Source organism: Xenopus tropicalis, chromosome 2, assembly GCF_000004195.4.
Source record: "Xenopus tropicalis strain Nigerian chromosome 2, UCB_Xtro_10.0, whole genome shotgun sequence".
Lineage (NCBI taxonomy): Eukaryota > Metazoa > Chordata > Amphibia > Anura > Pipidae > Xenopus > Xenopus tropicalis.
In genome coordinates this window covers 29,285,622-29,309,949 of record NC_030678.2, presented here as the reverse complement: position 1 = coordinate 29,309,949, position 24,328 = coordinate 29,285,622, and the positions used below count along the sequence as shown (strand labels likewise).

Sequence of the window (24,328 nt, the reverse complement as noted above, 5' to 3'; positions counted from 1 at the left end):
CACTCACATACAGACCCACACTGACCTATCTATCCACTCACATACAGACCCATACTGACCTATCTATCCACTCACATACAGACCAATACTGACCTATCTATCCACTCACATACAGACCCACACTGACCTATCTATACACTCACATACAGACCCATACTGGCCTATCTATCCACTCACATACAGACCCATACTGACCTATCTATACACTCACATACAGACCCATACTGACCTATCTATCCACTCACATACAGACCCATACTGACCTATCTATCCACTCACATACAGACCCATACTGACCTATCTATCCACTCACATACAGACCCATACTGACCTATCTATATGCTCACATACAGACCCACACTGACCTATGTATCCATTCACATACAGACCCATACTGACCTATCTATACACTCACATACATAAACCATATATACCAACATCAATACTAACTGTAGATTTTAGTATCACAATAGCCTTGGATAATTTGCTGGTTCAAGAAATCCTTCTGCTAACATTCAAAGCCCTTCACTCCTCTGCTCCTCACTACATTTCTTCACTGGTCTCCCTGCACGTTCCTGGTCGTCTCATCCGCTCCTCTCAGAGCCTCCGTCTTTTTACACCATCCCTGCTCCCTTACCTCTGGAACTCTATCCCTGAAACTCTATCCCTGAATCCCTCCGTAGGGAAAATTCACCCACTCTCTTTAAGAAAACGCTCAGATGCTACCTTCTGGAGCACTAAAACATTATTTTGCCTAGTCCTGCGCTTAAGGGCAAATGCCCATACCTGGTACACTGTTACCTTCCAATTTGTGCCTGTATGTTACCCAACCACTTCGACTGTAAGCTCCCTTCCTACTGTGTCTCATACCACATGGCACTTAATCTCTGTGTATTTATACTTATTTATTGTATTTATTGTAACATTTGTCCTCCCTGTGTGTAATTGTGTATATTGTAAGACTGTACAGCGCTGCGTATCTTTGTGGTGCTTTATAAATAAAGTTATACATACATACATACATCCAGGCCCCTCTTATAGGCATTAACAGAATCTGCCATCACAACATTACTAGGAAGGGCATTCCCCAACCTCACTGCCCTCACCGTGAAAAAACAATTACGCTGCTTTAAATGAAAGTTCTGTTCCTCTAATCTAAAGTGGTGGTTTCTGGTGCGCTGATCATTTTATGGAAAAAAAAAACCCGTCCCCTATCTGTCTAAAAAACCTTCCACACAAACACTATGCCCCAGAGTGCATACCACCCCCAGCCCAGCAGTACCCGGCCTCACAAAGGGGACAGAGAGCAGAGGGAGCCACACTGTTTCCCATGTGTCACGCTGGGCTGGGGATGGCACGTGTGAAGGGGATCATTTTGTTGGACTGTTGCTCAGGTAAGTACAGTACTGCTGGGCTAGAGCTTGGCTTTGGGGGACTTTTGGCTTGCTAGATTTTTATGCCAAAACTTTTTAGTAATACTGACATGTTCCTATGGAATATCATAGGAGCATCTAAATATCCCTTTAAATATATTATAATTTTAATCATAGGCAAATGCAAGAGGGGCTGCTGTAAGATACATAGACAGTCACTTTTTATTGGGCTGTTTGGGCCTCTGTGTATTTGTAATGCCAGGACCAGACATGTCTAGCAGTGCATACCAAGATGCCTATTGTTTAGGCCACCTTGCCTGTGGTAAAGCTCTTCCTTCTGTTGTTCCTGATTGTGCTCCCTGCTATTGTTCCTAGTATTGACTATTGGCCTGTTCTGTTTTGCCTGCCTGCTTACTTAGGCATATCTGTACATAATTACAGTTACATAATCAGTTAAACTCAAATTGTGCGATGTCATCTACATCTACATAGACTTTAGAGACTTAAGATACTTGATGATCATGACATTAAATCACAGTGAGTGAACACTAGCTCATAAGGTTCCCAGACCATGTGAAAAATGGCAACATGTCTTAAGGTGGCCACACACGTGGCGATCTGACGATGTTTCGTGCGACCATCGGTCACACGAAAGATCGTCAGATCCGCCACACACCGTTCAGGGCTGAAACAGCAGATAAGGAGGTAGAAACAATAGGATTTCTACCTCCTTCTGCCGATTCAGCCCTGACGGCAGATTTTGCTCAGGCGCCTTCTATGGCACCCAATCACAATCTTTTAAAGTGGACCTGTCACCCAGACATGAAAATCTGTATAATAAAAGTCCTGTTCAAATTAAACATGAAACCCAAATTCATTTTTATATTAACACATCCAAACCCATTATAAAGGCATTTAAAAATCACAGCTGTCAATCATATATTGCTTGCCCCGCCTCTATGCCTTAGGCATAGAGGCGGGGCAGACAATAACTTTAGCTTTCCATTCAGCACTTCCTAGATGTCACTGCACATCTCACTTTCCCCCTCCCTCCTCCTCATCTAATTGTGTAGCCAGTGCATGGGCCTGGGCATCTGGTCCCCCATTCTGGCACATAAACAAGATTTTGGCATGATACAAAGCTTGTCTTAATAACAGTGCCCACAAAATGGTGCCTGCCTGCTTGCTTTGATTGAGTAATTCCAAGACGGAAGGAAACAAGATTTATATTATTTATATAGAGTAAGTAAAGTTTATTTTGCTCAACTAACAATATAGAAAATAATTTGGACTTATTTCTTAGGGTGACAGGTCTGCTTTAACCTGGCCGATCGGCGAGTCGTCCGATTTCAGCCATACACAAGGTTTCGTACGATATTGTGTGATAATGAAATTTAAATGTGATCATTAAGCCCAGTACCTTTCATTTGTTAGATGTGTCTGTGACTTTTATTTAAAATACTCTAGTAATCTTATACAATAAGAAAAATCTGCCTCCTTCCATGAAAATGAAACATTTCAAGAGAAATCTGGCTTCTTCCCAGTAATATTTTCCTTTCCAGAATCCATAACCATAGACATTGAATACAGATGAAAAATTGCTACATGAAATTGCAGAAAAACGATTAAAAAAATCAATATGTCTGGCCCAAAGGCATATGGGAAAATCAATCCTGGTTAACTGACAGTATATTTTTCTTGATTACCTTAAACACTGCTTCACTGATAAACCATAGTCTCTGATAAAATCATCAATACTAATGTTTCATAATATTTATCACCATTTATCAGTAGTTTTACATTCTCTTATTCAAATACAACATTTCTCAGGGCATGAAAGTGCTAGGGAGAGTAAGTGAGGGTGTCTGCTGGGATTTAGCTGCAATTGTAGGTAACATGAGAAAAATAATATGGACACCTATGTAAGGTTATCATTAGTGTGCAAATATATTGAATATATTTAAGGGGTCCATTTCCAAAAGTGTGAGGAGAAATGGCATAGAAGTTGAATTTACATTGCCTTTGTTATCTATTGTGATGGTATAGCAGGTTTTAAACTTGCATTATAACAGGGGCTTTGCTTTTAAACGCCCATAGAAAATCTATAGGACAATATTGTTCCATGTTGCTACTCTTTGATCAGTCTGATCTTCCCAAGGAAAATCACTAGCAGTCACCTCCCATTATAGTCTATGGGAAGAGCTGCCAAAGGCACAGCCATAATTGTGTGATAACACAAAGCTCCTCAGTCTCCAGTGATGCTTGCTGGGCTGCGCCATAGGTACACTTCCCACTCAATGATATTAGAGGTGACTGGCAGTGGCTCAAAGCATTTTCATTGTTCTGGATTTCCCCAGAGAGGGCTGCTGTGATCAAACCTCAGGCTTGTTGCCATTGCCCTTACAGAGAGGATTTTGAGATTAAACTGAAAACGCTTTGATAGGACAAAGCAAAGGGATATGTATGTTATGAACTCACTGAACTTCAATTTGTTTCAGCATTAAAAGCTGGACAGTAGAATAGCGCTGCGGAATATGTTGGCACTTTATAAATACATGCCAATAGTAACAATAACAATAATATCTGACAATCGATAATTGCCTGGCATCTGAGGGGTATTTAAGGAAAATCAGTGATCAATGTAACTGTATCCGTATTGGTGCAGGAGAAGGCTGCTGTCGGTGATCTTATTCTAGTGAATTTACCAAAACTCAGTAAAATATAAAAACAACAGAAGCTGAGGTAAGGTTTGAAAAATCAAGGACACTTTTTATAAAGGCATCAGTGCAGCCATTCTAGCTGGATTTTTTAGATGGCCTGGTAACCTTAATCTAACAAGAATAATGATCCGTTGACTCGGTGCAAGTGACTCTGATTAGGGCTTAGTGTATTGCTTTAATACAAGTGGGCTCCTTTAAAGTCTGAAAGCTCCTGAGTTTAAAGTCTGTGTTCCTGAGTTGCACAGTAGCGTATAAAGTGGCATAACTACAGGGCACCGGGCCCCCAACAAAAAAATCTAGGGAGGGGCCCAGCGTGCATTGCAACCTGTACCCAGCAACTCCCCTGCTTGCTGCCTCTTGCTTTTAGGCAGGAGAGTGGCCAATAAGGGGGGTTCTCTACAGTTATACAGGAAGCAGACCCTGTGGTCCGGCCTCCCTGTCCCAAATGCCCCGCCCCATGATCATGGGGTCTGCTTCCTCTATAATTACACCACTGTATTTGCATCAAATGTACTTCTTGCACTCCATTCTGAATAAAGAGCTAGTGTGGCCATTAATATAGAGGAACCCTGTAACTACTGCCACCCTTCTAGCCAAGCATTCCCTTCTCACCCAGTGTCAATAGGCGCAACATTCTTCCGCCTTAAGGTGCAGATGTCACTTGAATGGCGAACATTGGAAATGATGCCAAATGGGCCTTTTATGCAATTGCATCCAATTTGTGATTAAATGTGAGCACAGTTACATACATTTTGTGAATTGGACTCAATTGCACAATTGTGCGAAACACAGCACCCCTTGTGGCCGGCATTACACTGGAATTCTGGGGGGGGGAAAGCTGCATTGTGGGAAAAAAACATGATTGTGCTTGAAATTGCACTTTGCTCACTGCACTTGCAGATGTAAATGACCCCTATTAACTTTCCACAAAGTGCGGCCAAATTCTTACATCAGCTCTGCTTGGCTTGTATAACAATAGGAAAGTGAGCATGACTACTAAGATTATTTCACAGAAGTCGACATTTATATAGGTAAGAATACATTTACAAGTTAAAGCTTCAGTACAATGCAGTAAGTGGATTTCCAGTGATATGTAAGCTTACATTAATCCCGGAGGGAAAATGTGGATGTGGGAGGAATGGCTTTGGATTAGAGCTTGACTCTAACATTCCAACACGAGAGGCTTAATGCAAATATGTGCTGTACCTATAGACATTCATATTCACGTACAGTGACTTCTGGCTTTGCTCCCTGAGACAAGTGTTTATGGATGTATATATGCAGGTTAACATGTAGTCAGGCTGTGGCATTTTTAATCATTTTAACAGGAGATCCCTAAGGGTAAAAAATATATCCTGCTATGCAAGTATGAAAATTATGACAGTGGTTGAATCTCAAATGCCACTTATTTTATATATTAAAGTTAAAAGATCTAAAACCATCTAGGAAGCTCATTGCGCAGTACAGTTGGCTTACACCCTCAGCTGCCTTTCTAAGAAACAACAAACTATAGGAATCAGCCCTTTCTAATCCAGCAGAAGCTTAACTAGCATGCATGTGTAAGCTTATAGTAAATTAGCCCTTCAATTACCACAAGCTACACCGTATTTTATCCCGGATGAGACTGTATCCTTCAGGGGTGAGCCCTCGCTTTGTATGGAGGCCAGGCAAATATGTGTTGTATTTCTCAATAAATGGGTGCCAGTGGTTCTTAACCTTGAAACCATGAACTGTTTATTTACACAGCCACTTAGGAGTAATTACAGCATAGAATAGGTAGGTAGTAGCATCTCACAGCATAGGCAGTGCTTACAAGAGATAGTCACAATAACCATTTAGCTGCAGGGCACAACGGGTTAACTCCCAGCTTTCAGGTATATGCTTCCAGTGGAACCTGGGTGATCACTATCTAACCCTAGGTCTGTACACTGTTACCCCTACTCTGGGCAGTATTATACCTGGGATTATAATCCCTCTACAATTCCTGGTCGGAGCCAAAATGCTGCTCACTAAATAGCCCTGCCTGTCTATCACACCTAATGTGACCTATAACAGGAGCAGCCTATTCTTTATGAAACCTACCTTTTCCCAGATTTCCACTGTATCTCTCTGCCTGCTTGCTCAGGCAGAGAGCTTCACAAAATGGCCTCCAGCCTCATGGCTGCTCAGCCTTTTATACCACAGTGCTACCTTATGGCCAAACTGTTGAACTGCACAAGGGGTCATGCTATGACCCAGGAACACGGGACTTACTTCCCATAACATTAAGGACCCTTCATAGCTGTCCAATACTAGGGGACCACAGAGTTAGAAAAGGTACAATTTACCAGTTCCCTACACATGCATGTGCAAGAAGCCATTCAAACCCTGCACTGTGCCGAAATCAGACTAAGACTTGATGGTAATCAAATTATGTTATCAACCTGAATTGCAAACTCTTATTTCTGATGAAATGCATATGAAGCACATGTTAAAATGAAACCAGACATGGATACATTCAAATATTACATATAATAAATTCCATTCACTCATTAGATGTACATAGAAATATTAGCCCCATATTTTTAGTACCATTTCAGTACAGGTTAATGAAACAATGGTCAGCAATTCTCACTATTGCATTATGGGTCATTGCTGCTGACAAACAGGTGGGGTATTGGCCACATACATACCGTATGAATTAATGAATATAAGTCATTTGCTCTGCAAAAAATGTGCATGACTGTGAGTTATGGTTCCCAGATAATGTTCCAAAGGGGCTTATGTGTCAAGCTGTGTTAATAAAACGGCAATGCGATACACCATATGTTGTTTTTTTTACACTGCTTCCTATAATTTTCTTACTGTCAGAATTTTTCCTATTGCTGTAAATATTTGACCCATATTGGAAGTGGTGTAAAGAAAATGGTATACGTTATGGCGTTATAGTCTCCTTCATAAATACACCAACTAGTTGTTTTTTTTTTAAATGATGATTTCAGGCATTGGGAGAGACAATGCAAAATTATATGGAAAGTGCATATTAGTTGTTTATATACAGTACTTAAATACTTTACAAATATGTTTATGCAGGTTGATACAGATAAATAGACCCCTAAGTGTCCCCCGGATTATGGACAAGCCAAACAAACCAACGGAAGGGAAACAAACATGAGGGGACATTTACAATGCAGGAAGCAATGTGCAAAAAAAGAACGTAATGGGGCTTCCCCCCCACTGTACAAACTGCTTCCTGCTTTGTGTGGTTTGACGTGGTTTGCAGCATTCCCTATTGAGTGTTAGGCATTGCTCTATTATATAGGCAAGGGCAGGTGAATGTATATAGGGCCCCCCCTGCAATCCCCCAACTTGCGCATTATTTAGACACACCAGAACAGGGCTCTGCAGCACCGCCCAATGCTGCTCTCTGTGCCAAGCGCCATATTTTTGATCCAGTGCCTCATGTGCCCCTTATCACCCTGTCACCAGCATATCGGGGGATAATGAATGGCCCCTTTAGTGTATCAGCTTTCTAGCACTGCATATGCATTACATGCCTGGCTCTGTATTAGTAAGAATACTCTCAAATATCTTCAAATTTTCAAAATAACAATTTGCCTAATAAATGAATAAAAACCTGCATATTATAGAGTCATGAAGCTTGAGCCAAAACTGAATGTAAGCATCCTTCAAGTGTGCTACATGTTTGATGTGCTTTTATTCCCATAAGTCAGTGATCCCCAACCAGTGACTCTGGGGCAACATGTTGCTCCCCAACCCCTTGGATGTTGCTCTCAGTGCCCCCAAACCAGGTAGTTATTTTTGAATTCCTGACTTGGGGGCAAGTTTTGGTTGAATAAAAACAAGATTTCCTACCAAATAAAGCCCCTGTAAGCTGATAGTGTGCATGGAGGCCCATAATAGCCAATCTTAGCCCTTATTTGGCTCCTCCATGAACTTTTATGATGTTGTGTTGCTCTCCAAGTCTTTTTACATTTGACTGTGGCTCACCAGTAAGAAAGGTTGGGGACCACTGCCTTAAGTCATCCAATCGGGGCAACCAAGTAACTTTGCAAGTAACAAATAAGGGGTCATTTACAATAGAGCACACAGGGTGTAAAAAAAAAGGCCATAATGGCCTGTACATTTCACTTGCCACACTGCATTGTGCTCTTAGAGAATAGCGTCCCCCATTAATACACTCTTTAGTGCTCTTGCACCCCAGGGTAAGTAAATTACCCCTATAATCTCATTCAGTCTAGAGAAAATATGTATCTTAATTTTCCCTTCTGAGATTAGCTGTCTGATGTACTGGAAGGGCGAACTTGCCTCTGCTCACCTAGAATTATCCTCAAACACTGGCCCTCAGATAATGCTCTTCCATGTTCCTTTTCTGTTGTTCGGGATAGAACCTCTGTACTTCATAAAAAAACCATATGCGCAATCATCAATATTTACCCCAAAATCATTTCGATTTTTTTTTTATTCTCAAAAACCATAATCTGTTTTTTACCCTTAAACTTGGATTGTAGATTTGGTTGAGAGTTCCGTATGCTGAGGAATCTGTACTCCGCAATCCATTCATGCGCCGAACGGACTCCACGCTTTCATTCCCAACAAGTACAGTCTGTCCCCAGATTGTCATAACAGATATTGGCAGCAAAAATGGAAAATGACACATTTGGAGAAAGCATGCAAAAACAAGAAAGAAATAATGTTCAAATAAAAAACAAACGGAAAATAAAAAACAGACATAAACATAAAATATCAGTTGTAACCACTATACTTCCTTTCATTCACAAAATACAGCCCATCAAAGCCAATAGGTAATGTCATACAATGTCATACAATTGAAGTGATGAATGGAATATAAAGAATCGTTCTACTTGGGTGGGAAATGCCATTAACATGCTGACATGGGGAACGCCATCTTGTTCTAAACACTGGTGGAAACAAAATGTACCAAAGGAAAACCAACACAAATGGAAGCAATGTTATAGCTAAATAAAACATGCAAACGTTTGTACAGGTATGGGACCTGTTATCCAGAATGCTAGGGCCCTGGGCTTTTTTGGATAAGGGATCTTTCTGTAATTTGAATCTCCATGCTGTAAGTCTACTAAAAAATAATTTATACATGAAATAAGTGAGACCCAATAAGGGGTAATTATATCTTAGTTGGAATCAGGGACAAGGTGCTGTTTTATTATTACAGAGAAAAAGAAAATTATTTTTAAAATTGATTTATTTGATTAAAAATTTGTCTATGGAAAATAGCCTTCCCGTAATTAAGAGCTTTCTGGATAACGGGTTTGGATCAGAGTTGAATAAGACCTGTGTGAGGACCAAGCTCTAGACCTAGTCTTCTGTTAAACTCAGTCTTGTCTCAGTCTTGTAACTCTTGCAGTTCTTGCCATTAGGACCCAACATTGCCAACACAACATACAGTATATTATGATATATTTCTTTCTCTGTTATTATGTTTCAGTCATGGTTTCAAAGTTGATTTGTCTTTCTATCAACTCTGGTCAGCCTCAACTCCACTACAGTGTGTCTTCTATTGACCTCTGAGATTAGGTTGTGACTGAAACAAGTGAACCTGAACGGTGTATATCCCATACCTACTAAATCAACAACAAGAGGAACCAGTTTTTAGAGATATATGGATTAAAATGGCATAAAGTCATCTTTCATTGGTCTTATAGGAACTTCTGAATTATATCTTGGCTTGCAAACCCTCGCCTACATATGATACACGTTATGTGCACTAATCCAATTGAAATGGATTTAAAGGGATTCCGGCACAGAAAAACATATTTTTTTCAAAATGCATCAGTTAATAGAGCTGCTCCATCAGAACTCTGCACTAAATCCATTTTTAAAAAAGCAAACAGATTTTTTTATATTTAATTTTGAAATCTGACATGGGGCTAGCCATAATTCCCAGGTGCCCTCAGTCATGTGACTTGTGCTCTGATAAACTTCAATCACAATTTACTGTTTTGCTGTAAGTTGGAGTGATATCACTCCCCTCGCTCCCCCCCCCCAGCAGGCTATCAGCAGAACAATGGGAAGGTAACCAGATAGCAGCTCCCTGACACCTATATTGTTAAACATGCTCCCATGTGCCACCTAGTGGTAGATATGATAAAAGCACTCAATAGGAAAAATCCAAGTCCGGTTCACCCAGTTCATGACTTCAGTTACACTGAGTAGACAAAACAATGACCTAACTGGAAGCAATTCCATTGTGTGGTGTTGGCTGTATCTGAAAGTTTAGGATCAGGCAAAATGAGTTGTGATGGCGCCTTCACACCAATTTTACAGCAAAAAAATACATTTGTTGGAAGAAAAATAACATTTGAGATGGCTGAGTGAGTTATTTGCAATGTAAAGAGTGTCATTTAGAAATAGAAAGTATACCATAAAAATCATGACAGAATACCGTTAAGATTTTCTTTTATTCTTATACCATTCATGTGATCTGCTCTGTTTTATTTTATTGTAGTTCAACTGTACCCTTACTTTTATGATGACATATTTTCTTTCTGTACCAAGAGACTTCACAACTCTGAGTGATGCAGCAATGGGGCATGTAGTGAATACTATATCAGAGACCACTGCAAAACACATGACTTATTGAATTAACTTACCTATGGCATGGAATTAAATGGTAACCTACTGTGAAACTAACAGTGTAAACATTCTTATATTAAGGTGCCACCAGAGGAACCAGTATAAATAATATAAAATAAATATTAAAGTGGGAAAAAGGAAAAAAAAAAAGAGGAAGGAATTAGTAAATGATTTAAGTGGAATTAAAAAAAGAACGGGGTGTTGGACGAGAAAAGGAAAGATATGAGAATGAGACAAATAAAATGAGAGGAATAAGCCTGAATAGCAGCTTCCTGGGAATGGATTTTTGACCTTGGTGACATGAATGGGAGTCAGTGACATGTGAATGGCATTTAGGGTGCCTTCAGGCAAGTGAGGGGATAAATACTGCATGCACACACATTCTCTGTATCTCATTTTGCCATTAGCACAGTAAGGTACCATCTGTATCCCTGAGGGGGACGCCAACTGGAAGGACTAGTCAGCTGAAAATAAGGATAAAAGAGGCTTTACAGTAAACAATATCTATTTTGTCGACTTGTTTTTGTGTAAACCTCCTGCAGATATACTATTGTTTTAGTTATTTGGGTATACATGAATCTTGGGAAGGAACGACCATTAAATACAGATGGATAACGATCTATTTAATCTATAAAGATGGCTATATAATGATGGCTTGCACTTTAACCTTGCCTAAGGTGCTACTGCCACAGTGCACATTTTAGGACATCCTACTCTCAAATAAATGTAATAATTGTGCACTGCAACCCCTCAGCACTACGTTTCACACACAGTTACATCCTTTTTTTCTCACAACTACATCTCATGTATCTGTTATACAGTAGTTCAGATATGAACTCTGTTTTAATTGCCTTTTCCCTGCACAGTCCTCAATGTCTCTTCCCTACACCATCACTCACGCCAAGCCTGCTTTCTGTCCCAGCCCCATTGGCTAGTCTACTCTCTGTGCCGTTCCTTAAGGGAACTCCCTGCATCGCTCATCATCATTAGTCAGAGCTTCTCTGTCTCCCTTTGGCTTTGACGGACTTCAGTCTTACGTTTCACCTTCCATATCCCTCTTATTGTGTTGTAATCCACAGTCAAGATTGGCATGGTATGATCCTCAGCCGCCATAAAACACAAAATTCTGCAGGGAAATGATGTGGTACATTGCCCCTTTACAAGAACCAGTTTCAAAAAGGATTTGTATAAATAACCAGTCTTCAGTTAGTAATATGGGGCAACTAGAAGTCGGCTGTAGAAAATGTGCTCTTTTTTAAGCAGACGTAACCTCATTATATATGTCATAATAGCAAAATATTGTAATATCCTTATAGCACTATTGCTGACCTTTAGTTTTAACGAATAACCCATATTTCAGTCGGCTGCAGCTTGCGGTTTGGGACAGCAGGACGTAAGCTTATTGTGTGTGTAGCAATGTGCAATGTCTCATTTTCCCTGTTCTAATCCATATGCAGAGACATTGCTCGGCTATAAATAGACCTGCTTTTTTTTTCATTGCATCCAATCTGAATGATCTGGGACCTGCACATTAATTCTACTCGAGCTGAGCACATCATGTCAGACAGCAAAAAATCCAAAATAGGAAATGATTATATTCACCAGAGAGCTTTGTTTTCATTACCCATGGAAGGCTGCATGGCAATGCTGAGAGGAGTTAGTGTATAGCTCATGAGCACAATCTGAGCAGTGATTCATTACAGCCATAACATATTGTATTATACCAGGGACACCCAGCCTGAAGCCTTCACTTCTAAATGGCAGGTCAACATTACTCAGAGTATTAATATATTTATGATCCAGTGGACCTTCAACAGTTGAGCTGAGTTGGGTCCAAGACTGAAACATTTGCTGTGCCATCAGATCTTGAACTACAACATATTATAGGGCCTACCATTGGAAATCTTACCCAACATTTAATTACAGGACCAACATGGAAATCATAAATACATTTTAATTTTACAGTCGTGGTTTGCTATGTCACCTTTTACATGAGTTGTTTGGGACTTTGACATTATATCCCTTGCATTTTGAGTTTGGCATTGGAACTGCTATTTAATTGTGAGGTACTTGGGCCATACCACCACAAGTGGAAGACAAATAACACTAATAAGACAAATCGAACTGATGGTTTCATATTAACAACCAGGTAGCATATGATATTCTGCAACAGAGAATCAAATGAGAAAGACGGTTTGCTAACATTTTTAGAAATAGAAAAGGATGCAAAACATTGAAGGAAACGTTTCATTCACTTCAAGTCAAGATTGGTCGTGTTCTGTACAAATCGTTTTCTTATCTCCCAGTCACATGTCTTTATCTATTCATCCTTTCCTTATATGTCAATCTCCAATACTTTTTTCTTACAAATGCTAGCAACATATATCCACACCCGCTGACTTATTGACATAAAGACTGCCTTGTCTGCTCATGTTCAGTCTTCCACTTCACTTCAACACAGTTGTTTGTATAACCTTAGACAGCGGAGGATCCATACTGTGTAATTAGCATAATGCAAAATTATGAAGCAGTCAATACAAGTTTGAAAACATGTTATTTATGGGTTTTAAGAGAAGAAAATATAGTAAGAAACATAGTAAGTGGTATATGCATTTCAGAAAATGACTGCACATTTTATGAATCTTTTCATGCGATGTTGACCCCTGGAGAATGCTACTATTTTGACTGACCTGTGTATTATAGCTTTGAATGCTCAGCCAACTGGCAGGTAAATGCAGCTATAGCCTGGCAGTAACTACAGGCCTGATATCCCTGCATAAGGTATATACATGCTTTGGAGTCAACATTTATGTCTTTTAGTGCAAAGGTTTGTAAAATAGCCAGTGTCACCAATACAGCAGGGCTGTCCAACTGGAAGCCCACAGACCAAATGTGGCCCTCCAAAGGAATTTTATGACCCACAGTCTGCTCAGAGGCTTAATAAACATCATTATTTTAATTGAATCTGGCCCTCCAACATGCTGTATGAGTTATAATTGGCCCAGTACATGAAATTAGTTGGACAGCACTGCCATAGAGCCATTATCATAGCTGCTAACAATTGTCTCTGTGAATTAGTAACTTGCTCAGTTGACTAATAGGCTCTGTCTATGCTGAGCTGCTGGTAAATAAAGCAGCATAAGTTGCATAAAGGTCAAAACAACCCAGTGGGTATATAGGGAAAGGAGCTGGTACGTTACTGGTATGTCGTGGTACATAACTTCAGCTACGTATATACCAGGGAGACTGTCACAACCTATATATTTGCCTACAGGGAGACTTGGCTACAAAAAGGCCAAAGTCATGTTCTTTGCATTTAAAATTGTTGTGCATCCCCCCCCCTAACATATAGAATAACAAAAAAAATGGGAGTAAGACTGCTGAGCCTGTAGAGATAATGTTTATAGTTAGATTGTGAAGATAACGAGAAACCTACTTATCTTGCTTTTTAGATAAGAAACTTTCTCTTTCATCTCCTTACCCACCAGAGTTGTTTCATGTCTGGGTTTTCTCATAAGGTTGCACTCTGTGTAGTTCCCAGCACTGAAAAGAGTTGTTTCTTCTTAAACTACATCCTATTTTGTCCATTTTAATTTTAGCCTGCTGTACTGTAAGCCACATTAATAGGACACTCTAGTGCTTGACTGCAATGTCCAGTAGATACATGTATAGAGGAAATTGACTGCACTCATCGGGTCTGTAATTGTTACTGGTTTGTGCATAGAGATTCACATCAGTTTGTCGAATATTCCAGGGCAATTTCCCCAAACAGTAGCAGGGCACAAAGCCTTGACATTGCTACGCTTCTGGGGCAAACTACCAAAGTCGCTCTAAACTCTGATTCAGCTTGACAAATTCTCAGCAAACATCCCCTATGCCACAAAGTTCCCTATAAATTCTGGATGCTTCAAGTAGTCATTGAAGGTTATGACTTCAGAGGGGGCTCCAGGCTTTGAACCGGGTATTTTGCGTACAGAAGGCTCTGGCACCTCTACACTCCCATACAATGCAGTGCGTTAAACCACACTGGTTGCACTTGATTCAATAACACTTAAAGGTACATCTACAATGCCCCACACTGTGTTCGAAGTGTAAAAAAAGCCCAGATTCCACCCAGGGGCTTTAAGAATGACCCCTTTAGTGTTCAAAAATAGCACAGAATACATTGAACACATTGAATAGGATCAAGGGACCATTAGCCCTACCTTGCTTTGCCTTTTCTGCCTCCTACGGAGTCTCAGGAATTCCTTATGTTGCCTTGAGACGAAGTTCACCGCTGCATATTCCAAGAGCGCGGCAAACACAAACAGAAGGCACACAGCCATCCAGATGTCAATAGCTTTCACATAAGATACCTGAAAGGGACAGAAAGGGATGATATATTAGACGTCTTATAAAATCACCATCATTTGGCAGGTGTTAATGGTTTGTTAATGGTTTGCACAAGAATTTCCCTACTGACAGTAATAGGCAATGAGAGACTCTCTATATGTACAATACATATGGACATACAGTATGTAGAATAATATCATGGATATTACTATATAATGTAATTGCAATATATATCATGATGTATCATAACAATAACATTATGTTTCTAGCACATCTCCAAATAAGGGGACATGTTACACTATCAAGATATTGGGGGAACAGCTACGAGGTTTAACTACTCCTCCCATATGTATACGTTTACCCTTAAAATCCCCTTATGCCCTCCATACCCCCCTCTCTACATTTTCTTTCCTTAATCCTCTTCTCTATCCCTTTCTTAACAATATTATGCTGTGTACACAAAATGCTTGGCCAAAAAATCATTGGTTGCTTGTATATTTTTCCATAGGCAAATATATGAAAGGAAAGAGACAATAACACAGACTGTGCCTGGGAGTTGCAGCATCAGCATACATGCACTTACAAAAACATCAAAACTCAACTCGGTGGGGGGGGGGGGGCATTTGGCATTTCCGAACCAGCTGAAATACTACATGTGCCATTACCCTTAGGCCTGTAGGAGAAGGTCGCAAGGGGCACTTTCACTCGAGGCATAGTTCATCCCTGCTGCCTACCATTCATTTTAATGGAAGCTGTCTGACCCTCTTAGTACCGATGTATTTTTAGACCAAATATTCTCTGCTATTTATTTCCAGACTGAAAAGCACCTCTATCAGTGATGTCAGGAACTTATTTTGAAGTCAACGGGAAGTGGCAAAGGCAGTTTCTACCAGACAAACCAGCCCATTCGCCTCAGAAGTCTACGGAGTCAATTTGTTTTGAGGAGTAGGAATTCTTTTCAAAGTTTACCCTAAATTGCCTTTGCCTTGCTGAGTCCCCCAGGTGCTTCTCCAGGCCCCCATAGTGGGGCAGCTTCGCAGTTTAGCAACCACTGCTTAAAGTTATTGTCCACCCCGGTCAATTGACAAGATGACCAATATCCAAGGCTTTTGCCGATATTGGTCGCCTCGTCAACCCACTATACACGCACCGAATATTGTACGAAACGAGGTGCATGTATGGCCACCTTTATAGGTTTGTTTTCAATGCTGCCTGAGGCCTTTGCAGCCTTGCTGTTTTACAAGGATGTTAGCACAGATTTCTGCTGTTAGTTTTCATTCCTACTGGTAGAAAGCTTAATTATTTAAATATTAATATTTATAAGTTATTGTATGGGGGTAAACATTTAAAGGACTTTTTTAAGGTTTAAAGGTTAATATAAATTAAAAGTAAGACTAAAGGCATTCTTTTTAAGTACTTACTGCGTTTCTAAATTCCCAGATCCCTACTTGCTTCTCTGAGATATGGTGCTGGCAGCCTACAGCAGTGTGAAGCCTACAGTGACATCACTGAAATCTCTCTCCCCTTCCTGTAGGTGCCAGCGGCAGCCTTCCTATTCTCTGAGCATGTGTGTAACTTGATCCTGTCTCCTGTTCTGAGCTACTCATGCCCACCAGCCAATCAGAAGCGGATCTGGCAGAGGGGAGGGGGGGAGGGAGGGAATGAAACACATGTGCAGTATGAAGCAAGGAGGGAAAGGAAGGGAGAATACCTTTTTAGAGATGGCTGCCTGTTCTAGAAAATGTGAAGTAAGTGTGACTGAGTAAATATGTGATTAGGTGAGCCAAAAGTGTGGTGTTTTTACTAAACAATAGGAGGAATATTGGACAGTATGCTTTTTACATTTTGACTTGCATTCTCCTTTAAAGGGTCGGAGCTAGGGTTGATGCCTGGACAGTTTTTGGAAGAGCTGTCCGGGTGAAAACTGCCAAATTAGGAAATCCAGACAGGGCTTTGAAATGAATGGCGTGGTGATCAACAGATTGCTGATCACCACATCAAAGAACCATCCTGAAACATCACCTACCCTTCCCCTTGACCTCATTTGATCACCACTACGTCATCCGCCCCCTGCCCGGGCTTCCCCACTGCAGAGACCTGGGGTGCAAATGCATGTCACTTAGTGCTCATAGTTAAAGCTCATTGTGTCCAGGGTCTACCTGCACTCTGTACCTAATGCTTGATTTGAAATCTCACTGTACATGCAGAGAGCAGCACTGACCAGCCCAAGGCAGCCCTTTACTTTCTATCTACCATAGGGCAGATGGTAACTACACGGCTCTGTTGCAGCCTGTACCTGCCAGAGCTCCCTAACGTGCATGTCTCAATGGTGCACAAGTTAGGTGGGGGGTGGGGGGTCTATGTTTTAGGGTACGGAGGTGCAGTGCAGGACACAAAGTAAAACAACTATTGGTGATTACACCTGTTTTTATTTTGCACCTTGCCCTGCACTTGATAAATGGCTCCTATAACCTCAAAATTGTATAAAAAATTGTGAATAAACAATAATGGTGGTGTCATTTTGAATATGATCTGTCTCACTAAGACCAAAATACTCAGTATCACTACTTCCCTTGCTTCTCCAGATCAGTTTTACTATAGCACTTTTCATTAGTTCCTATGTGAATTCTTCCAGTCTGATCTCACAACAACCCACACAAACTTGCCTGGAGTGGAAATACGTAAATAAACTCTATTTACATCTCAAAATAAAATTAGAGGAGTGTTATGATTTCACAGAAATTTAATTAAGAAGTGGAGATACTCCCCCTGTATAAATGTTTACTGCGGAATTGCAATTTGCCAGTGCGCAGGCAGAACAATTTAGAATTAAAGATAAACATGGTGGTAAATATTAATTCTGGGAGCAGTTTCACAAGTGGGTGTAGTTTTATAATATAAATAAATCTGAAGGCACCGGGGGGCTTATTAATAAAAGAGGCACAACATTCAGCGCTTCTGCGCATCTGAGACCGTGTTATTTTTGTCACAGAAAACTGAACCACGCTGGTCTGGCAAATGGGACACTTTCATTTCTCTACAAAATGACAACCTTCAGAGCTGTGTGTACTGCACATTGGCCCGAACATATTGGCATGGTTTTTTTTCAGTTCAAGTTATCCTTTGGTTGGCGGCTCCCCTTGTATGATAATAATATGGATATACAGGTATTAAAACTTTACTGTACCAGGCATAGTTTCAGGAATATCTGGGGAAGTGACATTTCATCAATACAGATGTATCCATAAGAACAAATAAGTATTTCTCCAAAATCTCACTCTAACTTCAGACTGGGTCCCCTATTGGCTGCTCTAGGTTCCCATAAGGTGGCGAGTCCAACAGTTTGGAAATTGTTTGTCCCTATGGAGTGCAATGCCATGAATAAACGTGAACAGAGAGTTTATATCTCCATTTAGAAACTACACCCTGTATAGCAAAAAGCCTTACTGCCAAACATGTATTTTGGCCCAAATTGACAGCTAAATTTGCACACCCATCTGACCTGTGTTCCAGTTTCTTTAACTATTAAACCACTGACTACAATACCTTTGTATAGTGGACTTGTTCTTACTCTTTGATTAATTCACTACAATACAAGTTTGTTATAACTCTCAGTTGTAAATTTGTTTTTTAAAACTTCATTAAATCCGGTAGCGGTATGTTGTTTCCTTGGCCTGAAGCAAATATAATTAATTTGTACTTGATAGTTTGGAGTATTTAGACATATTTTCCCTTTTTTGATTTCATCCGAATGCTTACTTTTTAAAAAAAATATGGTTTTCTGGGGTCAACTTATTGTTAGGGGCATCATTTGCCCTGGAAATCTATAGTATGCCTATTAATGTGTGGGGTTTTTGACCTATACAGGTTAGAATCCTTGTGCTTGTTAGATGGGGACTCTCTAATTGTATTTTAGTGCTTATAACAAAATACATTTCAGATATGTTTCTTTATTATGTATATATCTTATTAGAGACACAAACATTCAGTCATATTTAGGAAGCAAGAAATGATCAAAAAACGACCTAAGGCTAGTGATGAGCATATCTGTCCCATTTCGCAAATTTGCAAAACGACGAAAAATTTGCGAAACGCACTTGTTGCGCGATTTTTTGGTTGACCAATTTTTTTGTTGTCCACATCTATTTTTTTGTTGCCCGCATATATTTTTTGATGCCCGCGCTTTTTGACGTGACCGTGCCTTATTTTGACGTGACCGTGCCTAATTTTTACGCGACCACTCCTTTCTTGATGCAACCGCGCCCTTTCTTTTAATGTGGGCGCATCTTTTTGATGCGACCTCGCCCGTTTTCACGCGCAACAAAAAATTCCGTGTGACAAATTTTTCCGCGCCAAAGTTTCGCGAAACAATTCGCCAATGGCAAAATGCAGAAATTTGCTGCGAATCCATGCCTGGCGAAAAATTCGCTCATCACTACCTGATTTAGGAACTTGCGTGTGTCTGTCGATGGACACAATGCTCATTAAAGGTTCTTGTATCCAGACATGCTCCTTACATTTATGCGTGTTTGTGCTGAGTGCCCATTCCTTCTTTTTAAAAATTGTGCACCTGGTGTACGCCTGGTGACGCAAGGGAACCCTGGAGCTGTATGGTTGGTAAAAGGCTTGGCGATATTGCAGCCAAAATTACACTTTGCACTCTACACTTGTTTCCCAAGAACATTAAAAATACCATCAGGAAATCCACAAATAAAGGGCAAAATCCATCTGGCAGCGAATGCAATAGTGAATGCAGCTAGTTTGTACAGCACTTGTCTGTAAAATGTTGAGCAAAAATGTAAACAGTTTTTCTATTTGGAAATAAATCACTTTGCTATCTGTTCGGCACCTTGTTTTATTTTATTTCAGCTGGGAAATCAGAAATGCTGTTAGGTGAGATCAGAGAACCTGCATGTTTGAGTTGTACCAGCGAAAGATAATCAATTTGCAGAGTAGCTGGAGGAAAATTGTATTCATAATAAATGCTATGAAATCATCCATGTGTGCTTGAAAAGATTAAAGAATACCTGAAAGAGACAACACTGAGATACAAATTCAACTTATAATAATTATTAGATTGGGGGGGGGGGATACAAAACTGAGCAGATTATGAGCTCAGATAGATTTAACTGTACGGACTCCTGAACCTTGACTTTCCCTTCGATGGCTAAATGCTATGTGATACCTTCAAGCAGGGTTAGCATTCAATTATTGTTTTGGGCTATTTTACATAAAATGCCTTTATCTGATTGGTGCTGTTAATTCTTATAAACAGGGCTGCCATATTTTTCTGTATTAAATATGTTACATGTCATCTATAGACTTCAGTCATTGTCCCCCAGGAGGTAAAAAATGACCATTCAGTCCATTGCCTTTTACTCTTAGGGTGAAGACACATGGAGCTACTAGTAGCAGCTACTTGTTGTGGCTACTAAAACAGACAATGCTGATCATTTACTGATAATTGTCTCTACGTGTGTTTTAGCAGAGGCAATTCTCAGTATTGTCTATGGCAGGGTATTTTCTGGAGTTAAGTAGCCATGAAAAAGTAGCTGCTACTAGTAGCTCAGTGTGTCCTCACCTTTATACCAGTGGAAGGCAAGAGTTACATTTTACTTAGCAGAGTGTTTAGGAATTGGTGACTCAACTTGACCTGAAAACTTCTTAGAACTAAAACGGGCCATACATTATAAGATCTGCACTTTAGGCAAGGTCCCCAAACAAGCAGATTTTTCCCCAACATGCCCACTTACTGTGGGTGATATCGGGCTGATCCGATCATCTGTCCCTGGAGCTGAACATCAGATCACAATGATGGGGATACAGGCCGGGGTGAGGACCACATCAACGAGCCAATGTGGTGTTTCAGCTGACAGGAAAATCAAACCCGTAAATCAACATCTGCCCAATTTTTGGCCAGGTATTAGTCGGGTAGGCCAGTCAAAGGGCCAAATATATGGGCAGATAAGTTGCCAAATCAGTCTGCTTAAATATGCCTATGGCTACCTTGAGCCTCCTTGAAGCCAAAAATCCCTTCACCCTGAAACCTTGTCTTAGCTAATACACCTAGAGCAGTGCTGTCCAACTTCTGCGGTGCCGAGGGCCGGAATTGCTCTGGCATACATGGTGGAGGGCCGCTAATGGAAGCCAATTTTGGCCACTCCCCTTTTTTGAACCACACCCACTTCAAACCACACCCATTTTATCACAATGGTGGTAGTGCAGCAAAAACTCAAATGCTTGGTCCTCGCTGCGGGGATATCAATAGTTATTCATATATGAAAGAATTATATTATGTCATATTAAGACACACACTTAAATCCAAATGCCTCCTCCTCCCCTGTGGATAGCACAGCAACCCCCATCAACATAACTACACACCTTAGGGACCATTTAATGGCTGTTTCAAACTACTAACAAACTCCCAGAACACACCCCTGCCAGGTTCACCTCTCACAGGCAGCATAGGGCAGGCAGAGTATGGCACACACAGGTAGCACTCTGCCTCCCTTATGCTGCCTATGTGTGCCATACTCTACCTGCCCTATGCTGCCTGTGTGTGTCATACTCTGCCTGTCCTATGCGGACTGTGTGTTCCATACCTTCCCTGCACTATACTGCCTATGTGCCATACTTTGCCTCCCCTATGCTGTCTGTGTGCTATATACACAGGCAGCATATTCCAGGCACTACATACAATGTCTGAGGTGTGAACAGTTGAACAATGTGGGTGATTACAGTCTGAGCCTGAGGTGTGAACACTGCAGGGGGTGAACAATGCAGAAACTAAATGGTGTGAAAAACACATACATGTTTAAACTATACAGGGGGATTACAGCCTGAATCTGAGGTGTGAGCCATGCAGGGGGCCAGTTAATCTCAGTAGTGATACTATTTAAAGCTTACACAAAGGTAAGCCATCAAAGCAGCCAGACAGGTGGGGGGCCACACAGAGGGGGGTCGCGGGCCGCCAGTTGGACAGTACTGACCTAGAGCATCGTTAACATATAAACCTTTATCACTGCTACTAATAAGCTATACTAAGATCCACAACATGTTTGGATAACAAACTAAATAAAGTATATGGTGAAATACAGTACAAGTATATAAGGCTGATAACAAAACTGTCCCTCATGGAATCAACTTAAATTGGCTGAAAAAATGAAACACCGCTGTGACATATTTAGGGTAATGTCAAGCAGGGGGAATGCTCCGGTGAGCATCTTTGTGTTAATGGGTTGCATAAATTTCTCATTTAAGTAAATGTAAGTGCAGAAGGCTATCACAGGCTTTTTTATAGGGCACTGGCCCAAAGATGCCCTGTGTGACACTGGCCCTAGAGTTCAAGCACATTCAAATGATGGTGTTTCTGTTCCATTCCCACAACATCTGACAAAAGCCTCCTCTATTTCACCACCTCCCTCTATGGCCGTTCTATTATGTCCATTTAAACACACACTAGTCTCCATTTCCCATTTTAAAACTTTTTTGTATATTTTCCTCATATTCTCACTTCTGCCTACCACCTTGGATATGTTTTTTTTCTGGCCAGCAAAATATATTTCTTATGGTCTGTTTCATTCATGTGATTTAAGCCCCATCACCGCACGCACACATTTACCTTTGTGTCTTCTTGTCTTTCTTTGCCTCTAGCTTAAAAATTCTGCCAGACCAGACAATTTAGCCTCAGTATTGACCATAATTTTGGTGTTTTACTGAAAACCATGATTAAACCTTTGAATGGAGAAAAATGATAGCCCTGCTCCATAATGCACACCATCATTCTCTGTCCTCAAAAAATAATATCCGTACACTGACTTCTGAACTGTATCCTATAGCAGACTGTAGTATATGTACATATGAACTTATACAACTAATAATGAGCACAGAGCCACCGTAGCAATATTCTAAATGAAGAAATGTGGAGCACAATAATGTAGAGGAAGTCGATCATATGAGTGATCAATACAGTCCTTCTTTCTAACCCAGAGGCATTAAAACAAAACAACAATAAAATATAAATGACACTGAGTAATAATCAGTACAATAACTGGCACAGTGCAAGTATTATATAATATAACAGAGAGCCATGACAATATCAATATTATAGATGTAATAGGAAACTGTAATTAAGCAAGTAATCAATAAACAGAATAACGCTGAAGTTATAATGCAAAGCAATGCAGTGTAATGTAAATGAGAAAATGATTATATCTGCTTAATATGAATTCTCCATGACCCCACAGTTGTACACTAGGAAACTATTTTATGTCTGATAAGCTGTCTTTTAATTGGACTAATGCAACCTCCTCCTTGTAAGCCCCCTGCTTACTTGTCTAACCCCCCTCCCCTGTCAATACAAATTGCTGCCTCTGTATTCATCTCCTTTACCAGGATCTATCCATGTCGGGCACTCAGTATATAAATAGAGACTTGGATGGAGGTTCATGAGCAGAAAGCATTTATCAATGCCGTATCTTGTAATTAGACAAAGAAATGTTATTGCAGGGGAACTGGGACAAACTAGAGGCCTGGGTATTCGCTTATTTCAATGAATTCATGTTCACAAAACTTTGTGCAGAATAGAGATGTGTATTGTACTGTGTATGTGCCCCCCCCAGGGGGCACCCGGGAGCACGGGAACAAAGGTACAACCATGCTCTGCAGCAAAACACCTCACTTCAGAAATCTAACGGGGCAGGATTTTTTACAGAATTGAGAAAAACATATATTTTTTATTGTTTAGGAAGAACCAACTGAGCCAAAGTTTCCATCTGCTTTTCTGCTACTGGGTTTGGTTCTATATAAGGCCAAGAGGAGGAATTATGGGTAATAATGGACAACTTCATCTTCCATGAAGAATTGCTTTCTTTATTATTCTGCCAAATATACCAATTTCCTTGGGCTCTAGGGAACACCAGGGGCTCGTTTACCAACCATTGATTTTTTTATTTTAAACTTTTTAAAAAAAATTTTTTCAAAAAAGCAGCAGAGAAAAAACTATGCGTCTAAATGGCTAAAAATCCGAATTTGACAATTTGCCAGATTGAAGGGGAGGTTCAACTTTAAGATAACTTTTAGTATGTTATAGAATGTACTATTCCTAGCAACTTTGCAATTGGTCTTCATTATTTATTTTTTACAGTTTTTGAATATTTTGCTGTCTTTGTCTACATCTTTCCAGTTTTTACATGGGGGTCTCTGACCCCAGCAGCCAAAAAACTTTTGCTTTTTGAGGTTACAATTGTATTTTTATTGTTACTTCTTATTCCATATCTTTCTATTTAG

At 40.2% G+C, this 24,328-nt stretch overlaps 1 protein-coding gene across 5 annotated transcripts in view; it reads right to left on the bottom strand.

Annotated features, from left to right (window-relative positions):
- Positions 1-24,328, bottom strand: part of glra2 (glycine receptor alpha 2) — a 112,963-nt gene that overhangs the window by 13,402 nt on the left and 75,233 nt on the right. For 3 of the 5 annotated variants that reach the window (XM_012958102.3, XM_004912245.4, XM_031896631.1), the window contains 2 exons: positions 14,914-15,063; positions 8,586-8,699 (listed from right to left, as the gene is read on the bottom strand). In XM_012958102.3, the coding sequence (XP_012813556.1) occupies positions 8,586-8,699; positions 14,914-15,063 (264 nt within the window). The remainder of the gene's footprint in view (positions 1-8,585; positions 8,700-14,913; positions 15,064-24,328) is intronic. The other 2 variants (XM_002939870.5, XM_002939871.5) reach the window with 1 other exon arrangement.